The 15,993-nt window shown below is 43.3% G+C and overlaps 1 protein-coding gene across 5 annotated transcripts in view; it reads right to left on the bottom strand.

Moving 5' to 3' along the window:
• Window positions 1–15,993, bottom strand: part of KSR1 (kinase suppressor of ras 1) — a 256,106-nt gene that overhangs the window by 4,046 nt on the left and 236,067 nt on the right. For 4 of the 5 annotated variants that reach the window (XM_033922274.1, XM_033922275.1, XM_033922276.1 and 1 more), the window contains 4 exons: window positions 15,785–15,918; window positions 13,430–13,561; window positions 9,325–9,460; window positions 5,536–5,669 (listed from right to left, as the gene is read on the bottom strand). In XM_033922274.1, coding sequence (XP_033778165.1) covers window positions 5,536–5,669; window positions 9,325–9,460; window positions 13,430–13,561; window positions 15,785–15,918 — 536 coding nt within the window. Of the gene's footprint in view, window positions 1–660; window positions 1,569–5,535; window positions 5,670–9,324; window positions 9,461–13,429; window positions 13,562–15,784; window positions 15,919–15,993 lie in introns of those variants that run through there. The other variant, XM_033922277.1, reaches the window with a different exon arrangement.

The following is a 15,993-nucleotide window of genomic DNA, read 5'->3' as shown; positions in this document are numbered from 1 at the left end:
AGTGGGTGCTAATATTTACACAGTGGATACATACACAACTAATGGCATACAGGGCCTAAACGAACAGGGACTTGTCTTTATTGACCCAACATGAGCAGTGTTTCGGCATACACTACCTGCATCAGGGGTTGGCCAAAAAGTAAAATAGGATTAACAAACTTCGGGGATCAGAATCAGGCCTAAAACAGAAGCAACACAGGACTGAGGGGAAGATTTGCAAAACTTTGCGGTAAAAACAAATGGGCTGCTGTCAAAGCCATTCTTTTAAAGATTTTAAAAAGGCGAGTCATTCTCCAAAAACAGTGCATGTAAATGAGGTTTGCAGAGCAGAGCGTAGGCTCGCTAAATTTACTTGAGATGAGTCGCTGGTGGTAGCAATCAGCACACATGCAGAATACACCCGCATATTATAAAAAAAAACCAACCCTAATCGAAGATCAGCAGGAGAGATGCATACTCTCTTCTGCTGTGCTCGCACAACCTCCACACATCCACCCCTGGCAGTGGGAAAGATGCCCACTCTCCCACCATGCATACACAATCCCCTGACTCTACCCCCCTCCCGCCATTGCTCAACCTCACCTGACAACTCCCCCTGTGCCCCCAATGACTCCCCCACCCCTCTCTACCTTATTCAAGAAGTTTGGCTGGAGAGATGCCTACCCTCCAGCTGGTAGGACTACCTCTTACAAAATGGTGGGCCTTCCCCTTCCCTGCATCCTGGGATGCGCCCAGGAGGGGCATTAGGCTCTGACTGACCCAAGTTGCTTAAGACCCCTCCTCTGGGAGGGGCCTTAGGCATTTGGACCAATCACAGCCTTAGGCCCCTCCACTGATGCATGGGCTAACTACTATGACACCCATTATTTTTTTTTTACCTATGGGCTTCTTAGCATTTAGTGCCCTCTAATGCAATTAGCGCATGCTAAGCTTTAGTAAAACAGCCTCATAATCAGAGAAATAGAAAGTCCCCCAAAATTACTTGCTATATTAATTTCTCTTATCCTATAATTCTTGCAGCAAAAGGAAACACAAGGTGGCAATGGGTGAAATTCTCTCTCTGGCCTGTTCAATGTTCATTCTGTTCCAGTTTACAACACAGAAGGCCCTGCGGAGGAAGCACTCTTTGCTGGACAGCCCTTGTACATAGTGGTGTAAACAAATATGGAAATTATGTTCTACTACAAATAAAACCGTTCACAGTATAAGTAGAGTGCAAAGCACAGAGTGCTGCTGCCTGTCTCTCCAAGATGACGGTAGGGAGCACTGAAACATGGCATCACAAGGTCACCTCAAGGACAGTTAGAGCTGGCTGAAATGCTTCAGAGACGGGACACACATGGGCCTTTGTTAATGAGATTAATTCTCTGGCAGGCAGAATTGTTATTCAAGCCCACACCCAGATGGGGAACAGGCAGAAGGAACATGGAAAGCAAGTGCTAGATCCCAGGGCTAAAATTTGTGTGTTTTCTTTAAAGAAAAGCCCATTGCTGGAGAAACTGATGTGTTAGGAGGAAGTATGCAGAAGCATGCAAAGTGATCTCCTTTAGTCTACCAGTAGCTACAACCTGAAGGAAAATAGAGAGACACAACAATAATTAATTAGCAGTCACTGAAGCATGCCTTCAACAAGTTATAAATTGTAGATCTTTTATACAACTACACTTCTCCCTCCGGTTTCAATTATTCACGGTTTTTAGCTTACTGGCTCCTCCCCTCCAATTACGTCAGCTTGCATAGAGAAATCGCCGATTCCAAGCGTTTACAGAGAAAATCGCTGATTCACAGTACTTTCTTCACCGTGTTTTGCCTCTCCTTCAGGAACAGGCCAGGTCTCCCACCATGTTATTCGCGGTTTCACCCTATTCATGATGGTTTTTAATAGAAAACAGCGAATAACATGCAAAAGTTATTTGCGTTTTTTCTGTATTCACGGCTCTGTTAATCCCCTATCACAGCGAATACGGAGGGAGAAGTGTAGCAGCCAGAGGTTAAGGGAGGGTCAGAAATCATTAGTTAAAGCAAATTAGTAATGATTCAGAGAATGACAACATTTTATAACTCTCTGCATTTCCCGATCACTTGTACAAACAACTTTCCCTGTCCTACCCCCATTTTCACTTGAAAGATACTGTGTTTTAAACTCTTTCTCTAATTTGAGTTCTTTATTTTATAGTATTTTATGGGTTAATCTATTATCTTGAGGGGAATGGAGATACATATGTTCTACTCAAGTATAATTTCAGTATCTTTTAAGAAAGAGGGTCCAGTCGCAGAGCAGTCAGTGTCTGTGTCAAACTGGCATCTGCTTTTGACAGCCATTTGGGAAGGCCACTGACCAAAACAGGCTGAAGGTATGCAGGGCAGGAATTCAAACACTGTCACATACTCGGTGGTGTGATAAAACCCGTCCACTGGAATACCTTGCTGCTGTTTTACAATAAATAGAAGTGAGAGGGGATGGGCTTACGGACAACAATCAGTGATGGCAAAAACAAATCCTGGGGTGCATGGAAGTAAAGGCGTTCCATCCCACAGAAATAGCAGGACCAATAGGAAGGAACTTAAAAGGCCTGCAATGTGTGACATCAGCTACAATCCCATCCAGACAGTTGAAGGTCAATTATCAGCCAAAAGCTTCAGATGTCAGTAGAGAGTCCACTGAGGTGGCAATTCTATAAGTGAGCACCTCCATTTACGCTTGTTCAACCTGTGGGTCAAACTCTGGCCTGCCAAGTTCTTTTATCTGGCCCTTAGAAGCTTGGCAGGGAATTCCTGCACCCCACCAAAATACAGTTCTTTGTAAACTTGAGCCTTCTGGTGCTGGAAGTTCAGATTGGCCTTGCGGTTGACAAGTATTGTGAGGCTTGAAACCACAAAACCAACCCCAACGTCCGTCACCATGTGACTCAAATTTGCAGAGAACTGTGTCACAGAGCTGTGTCACAGTGGGGTAGAAGGAATCCCACTGTTTGTTCTGCACCTGAAGCCAGGTGAGAAGACAGGGCGAGGGGTGCACATGAGAGTGAGAACGCAACAGCAAGACTGGGTGAAGGGTGGGAAGGGGACAATGCACTGTCATATTTTGCCATTATTTGACAAAATATGATCATGCGTGTTTTGGCCCTCTGAATGTTGCAAAATATAAAATGTGGCCCCTAACAGAAAAAGGTTGGACAAGCTTGATTTAGACACTCTAATGCTGTGTGATAAGTACCTAATCTATAATGGTATCTGGGCACTCGATTCCATTACAGAATACTAACATAACCCAATATTGGCACACCTTATGGGTTCTTAGTTATACCCGCTCCCTTGCTTTAATGCACTGCCTTTCTGTGTGCCTTTCATAGGTGTTTTGCTGCCACTTACTTGTATAAGCGTACACACAGATGCCAATATTTCAAAATTATTGGCAGTGCCAAGGACCCAAGACAAATTGTTCCTCCCTAAACATAACTAAGAAGCCTGCTCAATAATTGGGATGCTCAACAATCACTGGCACCCACAGAGGTGGCTCCTATGAGTGTACATGTAAAAGAGTCAGGGATTCTCCCTCAGTAATGCTGTTATTCTATCAGTGGGCAGCAGAAGGCGCTTGCCCAGTAGTGGTAGAAATTATAGCTCTCAGGATGCACTGGGCTCAGCAGTCATGCTGAGTCACAGGGGTGGTCCTCAGGCAAGGAGGAGAATATCTGCTTGAGCCTGGGATCAGTTCAGGGAGGTCCCCGAGCAAGAGAGGTGAACTCCTGATTTTTCCCTAGACATCAGCTGAGGGCAGAGCTGTGGGAAAAGGACTGATGCCTGTACTGCTTGGCTGAGGTAAGCCAAGCTAAGAAAGTGTGAGGCAAACTAAAAGGAATAAAAAGTGTTTTATTAATGAGACTGTGTTGTGTCCTAAACTTGCCTCTCCAGCACTTGATTCCTGATCACAGTACACTTACCCATATAAATGCTGGTATTCTGTACATTTATGCATGTAAGTGGCATGTAAAAGCAACTGCCCCATTATATAATTGCCCTTTGAATGCTTAGGGTCAGAGTGTAGAGAATATACAATCCAGGGAAGAATCACGGAGAGTTTTAGTTCTCAAAAACTGGACCTTGTTGGGTCTTGATATAATAATGGTAATAATGTCCTTTCATACAATAAGGATGCCAGCATCTGGGTGGAAGGACATGGCCACAAAGTTAGAATGGCATGATGAAAATTTCAGAATGTTTGGTTAGTAAGACAATAGGCAGAAATTCCCCCCCCCACCCCCCGCCAACCTAACAATTCTTGTAGAGTTTTGATTTAGGATGAATTAACGAAGAGTCCAAAAAAGGGGGAGATGAAAACCGTTGAGGCAGAGTGATGTCGGAAACAAATATCCAGAGGAAGTTATTATGAGGCAGGTCAAGAGGTAACGAAAGATAAGAAAGTGGTGAAACAGTGATGGACAAATCATCAAGAGGGTTGTAAGGAGAAGATGAGCATGAAAAGTACAGTTAAATAATGTGACACTCTAAATATGTCACAAATAATTGGCACAGAATTGGGATGGTCATAGCAATGATCTATGCCATCATTGGAATTTTTACCAGTTGCTGGTGGTCTCGGGAGAGGCCACAATCTCCAGAATCGCCAGAGAACGTGTGGCTATTCCAGGTCAAAAGAAAAAAGCCCTATCTGCTTCCCTTTGAAAATTTGGGGACCAGAACGTGACGACAGAAGGGATCCGAGGTCAGCGCGTGCAGTAGGTGGAAGATACTGCTCACATTGGCTAATATTTCAAAAGGTACACGGGGGGCACTTAAGTGGCAGGAAAGAGTGGTGAGTGCACTGTGCGGCAATGCTAGGCACCTCGGCCCTGGGTGCCAACCTCCCTCATTATGCCACTGTACGTATAGAATTAGCCCCAAAATGTTTTGAATATTGCTCCTGTGTGTGAGGATTGGGCAGAAGTTCCTCCATGCCCCAATATTTTCTATGGATAATTACCCCTGTCTGTTCCAACAGTGGGTGAGCAAATAGATCTGTGTTGTGTAGAAAGCTGTTTAAGCAGCCTGTGCATTTACTGTTCAAAGGGGACAATTTCCATAATCCATCTACCTGGGTAGATGGGCTATTTTAGGGTTACCAGATTTTACTATCATAAAATCTGGACTCAAGGCCCCGCCCCCCCAAGCCTACCCTGTTCCACCCAAATCACGCTCCATTCTGCTCCAGCCCTACCCCCAACTTCTTCTCATGCTCAGAATCGTGTCGGAAGAGCATCTGTGCAAGCGTAGATGTGACGCAATGACGTCGCATGGGCAGGGTGTTTTCAATTGCAGAATTTGTCAAGTCAAATTTTCAAAGCCTACCACATTTCTAGCAAGCAAAAAATCCCTTCTTTTTCATGTGGGAAATGGTTAAATGGGACTCGGTGCTTCCTCCCCCCTCCAAGAAAAATAGGGGCCCATTTTCATACAAATATTACTGACAGTACATGAAAGCACACCCCCCCCCCCAAAAAAAAACCCCAATCTAACAAAACGGTGGCTACTTACTCGGCAGATTTCCAGAAGTGTCCCGGGTGTGACAGTCTTCTGTTGAGTTTTGGCAACCTCTCCAGCATGTCCATTAGAAGTGTGAAGCTTGGTCTCTCGCCTAGATCGAAGGCCCAGCATACTGACAGGATTTCCTATGCAAGTCAGAAGTTCAGGGGATTATTTTTTTAATAGGCTCGATGGCTCCATAGAACATATTCTCTCCTTTCTTACATGTCCCAGTGCTGCAGTGGGGATCTGTCTGATGTTGATTTGCAAGAATTTCACACGAGTATTGCCAAATCCTCAGTTCTAACCAGTGCAGATGACAGAGCATCTATACAGTTATTCACCTAAGAGGGGCTAAGCTTTTCAATTTTTAAAAATAGTTTGGGAAAACCCTCATACTCGTCATCCTCCCGTGTCCCTCCTCTACTCCCAGCAAGACTACCAAGCAGGCTCAGTCCAATTTCATGGGCATACTAACATGTATGTCACATTCATGTCTAAGTCAGACTAAAGTCTCGCAGATCTATTCCAAGTCAAATCCAATGTGATTGGTAGCGAGACATTATTAAGCAAATACAGAGCTGAGCAAACACAAGATGACACTTATGATATCTCTTGCTGCCTCCATAATTAGGTCTCTAAGACAGGCTTTGAGCCTGAGGTTCCTCTCTGGTAGTGCTCTGGCAGACTTCATCTGGAGGCTCGTGCTCTCTTACAAGAGAAGGTAGGAAGACCCATGAAGAATATTGTTTTAAAAATGACTGGAAGGGGGAAATGACGTTAGCTGCTGGTAATAGGTAGTTGCCTAATTAAGTTGTTCTTTTGGGGCAAAACAAAACGGTGCCTAAATAAAAGCTAAACTTGGTCTCGGAAGTTACTTTACAAAGGGGGAGAGAATTCATGGATGCCATTTACCTACATAAATCTATGGATCGACACACTTTTGACTTTTCAATTAAAGCAAAAAGAATGTTGGGAATTATTTAGAAACACAGGATATCACAACGCCTCTGTATCAATCTATGCAGCACTCATCTTGACTACCGCGTTAGGGGGTGTCAGTTTTAGGGGTAGATTTTCATTTTTTTTTTCAAACTTTACAAACTGTCAGTGACCAAATGATGCAGTTTTGCATGCTGGATCTAAAACTATCTTCAGAAACTGCTTAAAGTGAATCTTGGTCACTCCTATTACAAAAAAGTAATAAGGACTCGCTTTCTTTGGTTTCCAACCACAAACCCATTGCCTCCATTTCAGTTTTTAGGAAACTCATGGGGAAGGTCGTGTATTGTCAACTGTCAGAATACCTTAAGAACATAAGCATTGCCTCTGCCGGATCAGACCAGGGGTCCATCGTGCCCAGCAGTCCGCTCCTGTGGCGGCCCCCAAGGTCCTTGACCTTTAAGTTCCCACCACCTACATTGTTTGTGCCCTAATCCTGAAGTACCCTATATAGTAACCCTCTATCTATACCCTGTAATCCCTTTCTCCTTCCAGAAGTCATCCAAGCCCTTTTTGAAACCTAACATTGTCCTCTGTCCTATCACCTCTCCTGGAAGCGCATTCCAGGTGTCCACCACCCTCTGAGTGAAGAAGAACTTCCTAGCATTCATCTTGAATCTGTGTCCTTTCAGTTTTTCTGAATGCCCTCTTGTTTTTGATGTCCCCGTTAGCCTGAAGAATCTGTCCCTCTTCACCTTCTCCATGCCTTTCATGATTTTAAAAGTCTCTATCATGTCCCCTCTAAGTCTCCGCTTTTCCAGGGTAAAGAGCCCAAGCTTCTCTAGCCTTTCGGTATATGCAAGGTTTTACATGCCCTTAATCATCTTTGTTGCTCTTCTCTGGACCCTCTTGACCAACATAATGCGCTACATAGCTCACAGTCGGGGTTTACACCTTTTTCTTAGTACTGAAACTGTGTTGGCGTCCCTTCTGGGCAACATTCATTCTTTGTTCAGTAGAGGCATGAGGCCCTGGTTCTCCAGCTTGATTTAAGTAGTGAATATGACCTGGTAGATCATGGCATTTTACAGTCATGTCTAAACCAATTGAGATTATCAGGACATGTTTTAGGGTGGTTTTGGGATTTCTTGAGTGTTAGATCCTATCAGGTCCTGATGGAGGACTGCTGTTCCTGAGAATGAAATAACCCTTGTGGTGTTCCACAGGGATCTCCGTTGTTGCCACTTCTATTTAATGTATATCTTTTTTTCCTTAGGAAAAAGGCTGGATGCCTAAGAACATAAGAATAGCCTTACTGGATCAGACCAAAGATCCATCAAGCCCAGTAAGTAGCCCGTTCTCATGGTGGCCAATCCAGGTCACTAGTACCTGGCCAAAACCCAAGGAGTAGCAACATTCCATGATATTGATCCAGGGCAAGGAGAGTTTTCCCCCATTCTGATGACATAACCCTGGTGAAAACAAAAACAAAAAACTGTGGATACAGATGTTCTGGAGATAATGTATTATACACTGACATATAAAATCATGAAAATTCAATTAAAAAAGTACAATGATAAAAAAAATAGTGATAAAAATCCTGTATTTTTTTATCATTGTACTTTTTTAATTGAATTTTCATGATTTTATATGTCAGTGTATAATAAATTATCTCCAGAACATCTGTATCCACAGTTTTTTGTTTTCATCGGTGGATTGTTTTCACTGTGGATCATTGGGTCTCCCCATTTTTCTTTGTTGTGATAACCCTGGTGATCCCTATTCCATCTTTGTCATCCCATGAGATGTCACGAGTGCAAGCAGCATTGGATATTGTGGATAAGTGAATGCCCGATTACAAACTGAAAATTAATGCTAACAAATCCTAAGTTTTTTCTTGCCTCTCGGCATCCTGATATTGGTGAGAACAGTATTTCGATTGGGTCCCGTAAGTATTCAGTGGCATCTACAATGAAGATGCCGGGGGGGTGATACTGGAAGTGGATTTATCCAAACAGGCCCAGGTCAACTCTGTAGTCTAGAAAGCCTTTTCCAGAATGTGGAAACTCCGGTCTGTTCATGCCTATTTTGAAAAACATCAGTTTTGTGTATTGACTCAGGCTCTAGTTTTGAGATTATTAGATTACTGTAACATTTATTTGGCCTGCCTGTAGAAATTTTTTAAATGCCTGTGGATGATGCAAAGTACAGCTATAAGGCTGATATTTTCTTTGAAAAGACAAGACCATATTTCACCTTACTATGATAGGCTCCTCTGGCTTCCTGGTGGAAGCTCACATGCAATTTAAACTGGGTTGCCTTCTTCTCAAAATTTTGAATGGCTGGGTTCCAGACTACCTTTTGGCTCATATTGTTTTTGTGTTTTCAGTTTATGCAACTACAAATGTTAATTCTTTTGTATACCCTTCTATAAGGGGAAGAACAAAATTGAGGACTGTAGAGAGTTTGCTCTCTTTCCAAGCAGCTCGTTTGGGTCTGAGTTTGCTTTATTGCTTTCCTGTTCTTCTACTTATGTGTTTTTAGACATTCTTTGAAGATACATTTATTTTGTAAATATTTTATTGAATAATGTATTTTGTATTTTCACCATTGTGTAATTTTTGCATGATTCGTATTTTCTGGTTATGACCAGTCTCTGTGTGTACACCATGTTGAACTGCAAGGCTTATGCAGTATACAAATAAATTATTTTCTTTTCTGTTACCTACATCAAATCACAGTTGACATATGTAGAAATTAAGTAATATTTATTTGAACATACAAATAGTTTGAACTTGCCATGACCAACCGTATCAATGGTTCTGTCAGAAAGGACTGAGCAAAAATTAAGGGTCTTACTGTAACTTCTTTTCCCAAGCTGATGATGGAGAGAACATGCTTCACGCCTTCTCCACTTCCAATCTGCCAGATCAAGGCTTCCGCAGCCTGGCTCTTGAATGGCCAGTCACGGGCTTGCAGCTCGTACCAGACCGTCCTGAAAATGACAGAGGTCTTGTTAGTCTGCAAGAAAGATTCATACTATCCCTACCAAGAATGAGGGAAGACATGGAAACCCCAAATAAGAAAAAAAATATGACTTCCAGTCCAATCCATGGTCTCATATACCGATTCATCCCTACAATAGGGCTTGATTCGGTTTACAGAAATAAATTGTAGGGCATGGAAAAAAAAATATTAAGTTACAAGCCTCATCATTTATAATCACTAATTTAAAATTGAAGAATCAGTTAGGAATTTCCGAAACGTTAATAGGGAAGGGAGAAGTCTAACTTCTGCAAGAAGTTCATTCCAAAATTTTGCAAAAGAAAAAGCAAAAGATTTGGCATATCTTGCCTAAAGCTTTGATTCCTTTAACAGAAGGAAAGGCAAGTTTGTATTTATGAAGGCTGTTGTGAGTTGAATGAGAGAGCAATCAGTGGGGGAAAAAATCCCATACAAGATTTTAAATATTATGCAGGCACATTTAAATTGGTTTCCTCAATAGACTGGAAGCTAATGAAGGGCTTTCAACAGAGGAGTAACAAGATCATATTTACTCTTGCCAAATATCAGTTTGGCCGCCGTGTTTTGAAGAAGTTGCAGCCTTTTCATGTTACACTTGCTTAAGTTGACTTTATGCTGTGCTCTCGGAATGAAAAGAAGTGAAGCATTCAGGTAACTTCTTGGCCCAAGAGAAGACTGTTCCTTTGCAAAATCTATTGAAGGGCTTCCCAAACTGTGGACCAAGACCCCAAATGGGATCACAAAACCAATATTTGGGATCGCTGCCCATAGAAATATCACCAGCCCACAGGAGTCACGTAGTTTTTGTGGTTGTGATAATGGGATTGTGACAATAGTCACAGAACATGTGATAAGCACTTGGTTCTATTGGACCAAAGCAATGACTGTACAGAACTGTTGTAAACACGCATTTTGACAGCACTCGGGTCCCTTCTTTACAAGAAAGGACATTAATTACTAGAACACATCGCATAATGCTCCTTTGTGCTAATGAAGGCTATTAAAGGAGTGTGACTCCCTGTACAACAGTTGTAAAGAAGAGGCCTCCATTGTCTTAGAATCTTATGTATTTAATAGGGATGTGATGTAATTTTAAGACAAGGAAAACAACCAACATCATCTGTTTCACTGTGTCATTTTAGAAAATGACAAAAACTGCATTACATTGCATTATGACATTTCTAGCCCGCATATATCTAAAATATTCAGTGTGACTTTACAGTAGAAGCAGCTAAGTATTCCTAGGATAATCCAATTAAGGGCTCCTTTCACAAAGGTGCGCTAACGGTTTTAGCGCTCGCACCGGATTAGCGCGCGCTAGCCGAAAATCTACCGCCTGCTCAATTTAGCAATTCCGCGCGTTAAGGCCCTAACGCCCTTCGTAAAAGGAGCCCTTAAGACTCACAGGGCCCCTTTTACAAAACTGCGGTAATGATGTTGCCGCAGTAAATGCACCATAGGAACTGAATGGGCTTCAGTGCATTTACTGCGGCAGCTTTGCATAAGAAGCTCACAAAGACATAAGAAAACATTTTGAAACAAGAGCTTAAAGCCTTATCGGCGAAATTTTAGTGTCTTTTATTTTCGGATGTCTAATGGCATGTTTACAGATTGTTGGAACAGATCTTGAGTTAGGCTTGAAGTTATCATGTGTATAAATGAACAGAAGATGTTCAAATATTTTTGGAGAATTCCACTTCTCTGTCTTCTGCTTAACAAAGACCTTGGCTTTCTTTCCCACTACAAAGAAATTCAAACTGCTTTGTCACCTCTGTCTCCAACTACCACTGATATGCTTTCATGTTTCCCTTATATATACTGATTTTGCCAAGAGATAATGTTTGGATGGTAAGGAACATGAAAGTGTTAGAAGATAGTGGCCAGTCTAAGGTTGAGGAGAGATACATTGGACAAGTGTAAAATGATGCATGTCAGTAACAAAAATCTCATGCACGAATACAGTACTTGGAGAAACCTCTCAGGAAAGAGACTTGGGAGTTCTGATCGATGAAGCTGGCTGTGCAATGTGCGGCGGCAGCAAAAAGGGCAAACAGAATGCTAGGAATGATATAGAAGGGGATCACGAACAGATCGGAGAAGGTTATCATGCCACTGTACCGGGCCATGGTGCGCCCTCACCTGGAGTACTGCATACAGCATTGGTCACCGTACATGAAAATGAACATGGTACTACTTGAAAGGGTCCAGAGAGGAGCGATGAAGATGGTTAAGGGGTTGGAAGAGCTGCCGTACAGCGAAGGATTAGAGAAACTGGGCCTCTTCTCCCTCGAATAGAAGAGATTGAGAGGGGACATGATCAAATCATTCAAGGTACTAAAGGGGATACACTTAGTAGATAAGGACAGGCTGTTCACCCTATCCAAGGTTATGAGAACGAGAAGGCACTCTCTAAAGTTGAAAGGGGATAGATTCCAAACAAAGGTAAGAAAGTTCTTCTTCATCCAGAGAGTGGTGGAAAACTGGAACACTCTTCCAGAGTCTGTTATAGAGGAAAACTCCCTCCAGGGATTCAAGGCAAAGTTAGACAAGTTCCTGCTAAATAAGGGCGTAAGCTGGTAGGGTTAGTCTCAGTTAGGGCGCTGGTCTTTGACTGGAGGGCCGCCACGTGAGCGGACTGCTGAGCATGATGGACCACTGGTCTGACCCAGCAGTGGCAACTCTTATGTTCTTATGGGCATATTGGAGGATAGGTGTTTGAGAGTAAAAATCATGTCAAGTGTATGACCGGCGATGTGTGTAGGGCTGGTGAAAAGAGAGGAGAAGGAACTATCAGATATGGATTTATTTAAATCTTCAATAAAAGGATGAAATATTGTTTCTAGATGTAGGTTAAAGTCTCCTAATATAATGGAATATAATAATCGGTCTGCAGTGTTCTAAAGTGTTTGAAGTCTCTGACAGATGGATACTGAACAATCTGCATAAGATATAATTAAACTCAAATAAAATTAAAGATTGGATCACAAAACAAAATTGGTCAAAATGTATATAATTGTGTATATGCTTCAGTTTCTGCGAGAATCCAAAAATCTTTTTAGTCAATGCTTTGATCTGTGGTTCATATGATAATGTATCATACAGGGCTGCCCAAGTCCGGTCCTCGAGATCTACTGGCAGGCCGGGTTTTCAGGATATCCACAATGAACATACATGAGTGAGATTTGCATCCCAAGAAGGCAGTGTAGACAATCTCTCTCCTGCATACTCATTGTGGATATCCTGACAACCTGGCCTGCCAGTAGATCTCGAGGACCGGACTTGGGCAGCCCTAATCTAAAATAATCCCTCAAGTTTTAAATTGTCCTACTAGAACAAATTTATCTCTATCTATAAGCAATTCTGATGTTGCTAATGATTGATATGGAGATCTCAACCCCAGAAATTTTGTTTTTCCTTTGTTTAATTTCAGCAGCAAAATCCCAAAAAACAAAATGAAAGCTTTTTTTCCATTAGCACCTTGAGCATAAAAGCACATTTGAATATTTGGCATATTGGCCCAATAAAAGCTCTCAAAACCTGCTCAGACATCTTACAACAGCTAACTCCATCACTATATTACAGTATGAGCACAAAGTATTTTCAGTCTCTTATTAGAAACAAACATTCACTTAAAAAGATGCAAATGATCCCGACGTGCTCTACATCAGTAGTTCCCAATCCTGTCCTGGAGGACCACCAGGCCAATCGAGTTTTTAGGCTAGCCTTAATGAATATGCATGAGAGAGATTTGCATATAATGGAAGCGACAGGCATGCAAATTTGCTCCATGCATATTCATTAGGGCTATCCTGAAAACCCTATTGGCCTGGCGGTCCTCCAGGACAGGGTTGGGAACCACTGCTCTACACTATAAGTGCTTGATAAATATGTAATGCAGCCACTTCTGAAGCCGAGTGCATGGCCTGCAACTGGATCTTACCCAAAGGCATAGACATCAGCAGCTTTCGAGAAGGGCAGCTTGTCCTCGTCTTTGCCAGGAGACATCTCCCGTACTATTTCAGGTGCCAGGTAGCACAGCCAGTCGTGGGGTAACCTTAGCTCATTTTCACGCCTAAGTTAAGATGAAACACGCATAAGACTAGAGCAACATGTTCATTTAGAATACAGAAAAGGTTCATTAGTTTATAGTAACTCCCTTGTTTTATGATTCATTTCCTTAACAAATGTAGGATGTCATCAGTGGTGTAGTGAGGGTGTGCGGCGCCCCTCCCCCACCCCCTGCCACGGGCATATTCCCCTTCACCGTACCTTTTTAACTTGGGCATGAGTAGCCCCCAACTTACTGCCCGTGTCGGCTTTGGCGCTCTCCGACGTCACTTCCTAGTGGCGGGTCCCGGAAGAGACATCAGAGAGAGCACCAAAGCCGATGCGGGCAGCAAATTGGGGGCTGCCTGCACCAAAGTTAAAAAAGTACAGAGGAAGAGAAGGAGGGTGGAGAGGAGGGGTGCTGGTGCCCGGGGTGAACCTCCCCACTTCCCCCCCCCTACTATGCTACTGGATGTCATTCAGAAAGTGCTGGAGGGGTTTCCTACTCACACCCCGCGTTGGAGCTCTTTAAAAGTAAGTTTTTCGCCAGCACATTGGTGTCTTGCGCCGAACTGTTGGCGCTGCAATGTCGGTGCACTGGTGCCTCGCGTGCGAAAGACTATGAACCAGCACTGCAGAGCAGGATTTTATCATTTGGTGCTGAGGTAACATTCTGCTAAAACAGGGGTGTCAAAGTCCCTCCTCGAGGGCCGCAATTCATTCGGGTTTTCAGGATTTCCCCAATGAATATGCATGAGATCTATTTGCATGCATTGCTTTCATTGTATGCTAATAGATCTTATGCATATTCATTGGGGAAATCCAAGCCCTTCATATTTACTTGCTCGCAGCCCTGTTTCCTTAAGTTCCAACCCCAACAGTCTCCCATGTTTTGGGGGGATGGTATTCACTATTCAAACAATGTGTTCCAAGCCTCAATCTGGTGTTCCAGTTGCCTCTCTCAGTGTATTCCAAACCTCATTCTAGAGCAGGGGTGTGCAAACTTTTTGACTCGTGGGTCACAATGGATTCTTAAATCTGACAGAAGGGCCGGACCAAGAGCAGATGGATGGAGTGTTTGTGTGAACTAATATAAATTAAATGTAAACGTCATAATATAAAAGGTTATGGTCTTTGTTGTATACAAATTTCTAAATAAAAAAAAAAAATATAAAAGATACAACTCTGGTTTTGGTCTTTAAAAGGTAATAAAGCATAAAAATGTAAAGCTTATTGTACAAAACGAATGTACATGATCATCTCTCCCTTCCTCTCCTTCACCACCATTCTTCCTCTTTCCTTTCTCTCCCCCACAAGTGCAGCATCTTTCCTCCCCCTCACCCATCCCCTTGTGCCTTCCTTCTGCAGCATCTTTCTATCCCTCCATCCCTCCCATCTCCCTGTGCAGCAAAACTCTTGCCCAGCTTCTATCCTTCCCTCCCTCTCATCCCTCATGCAGCAGAATCCTTGCCCAGCTTCCATCCGTCCCTCCCTCCCTCCCATCCCTCCTTGCAGAACCCTTGCCCAGCTTCCATCCTTCCTTCCCTCCCTCCCATCCCTTGTGCAGCAGAACCCTTGAACACCCAGCCCCCGTCGCACAGCTGAACCGCTGCTGACCCTCCTTCCTTCCCTCCCATCCGAACCCCACCGACTGCGAGCCCTACATACCTCCCTTCCAGAGCAGTGTCGGGCTGGCAGCACTCTAAACAGGCTGCTTCGCGGCCTTCTCTTGTCAGGGAATTCCCTCTGCTACATCACTGATGATGTCATCAGTAACGCGGCACATGGAAGGCCCCGACGAGAGAAGGCCACAAAGCAGCCTGTTTAGAGTGCTGCCAGCCCGACACTGCTCTGGAGGGGAGGTATGTAGAGCTCGCAGTCGGTGGGGTTCGGATGGTCGGCGGGCCGGATATGCCCGCGGGCTGTAGTTTGCCCATGACTGTTCTAGAGTCGCCAGAGATTTTGACTACACTTCCATCGAAATCCCACAGCAACTTTTTCCACCTCCATGTGAATTCTGTGGATCTTCTGCCATACCTGCGGGAATCCTGAAATCCCAATTCCCATGCAGCTCTCTATTTGGAAGACTTGAGCCAGGAAGACTCTGTTCATTGTCTCTTAGGGTCTATTTAATTGTCTAACTCATTATTGATGGTAGCATCAGAAAGATTTCTAACCCAGTTATAAGCAGTAGATATAACATTAGACATTAGCTTGGTGATAAATACCAGTAAGAGTACTGACTTACCTCCCCTCTTGAACCACACCCGAAATTCCAAAGAGCCCAAAGTCAGTAATGACCACTTTCCCATTCTCATAGAAAACATTCTTCGACTTCAAATCTTTATGCACAATTCCCTTGGCGTGGAGGTAGCCCATACCCTGATGAATGTGAATGGACAGTTTATAATGGCACCAGCTTCAAATGTTTCCAACAAATATCGATCTGACCCTTGG

This window comes from Geotrypetes seraphini, chromosome 15 (assembly GCF_902459505.1).
Source record: "Geotrypetes seraphini chromosome 15, aGeoSer1.1, whole genome shotgun sequence".
In the NCBI taxonomy this organism is placed as follows: domain Eukaryota; kingdom Metazoa; phylum Chordata; class Amphibia; order Gymnophiona; family Dermophiidae; genus Geotrypetes; species Geotrypetes seraphini.
The sequence above is the reverse complement of the archived record's forward strand: the minus strand, read 5'-3'. Positions and strand labels throughout refer to the sequence as shown.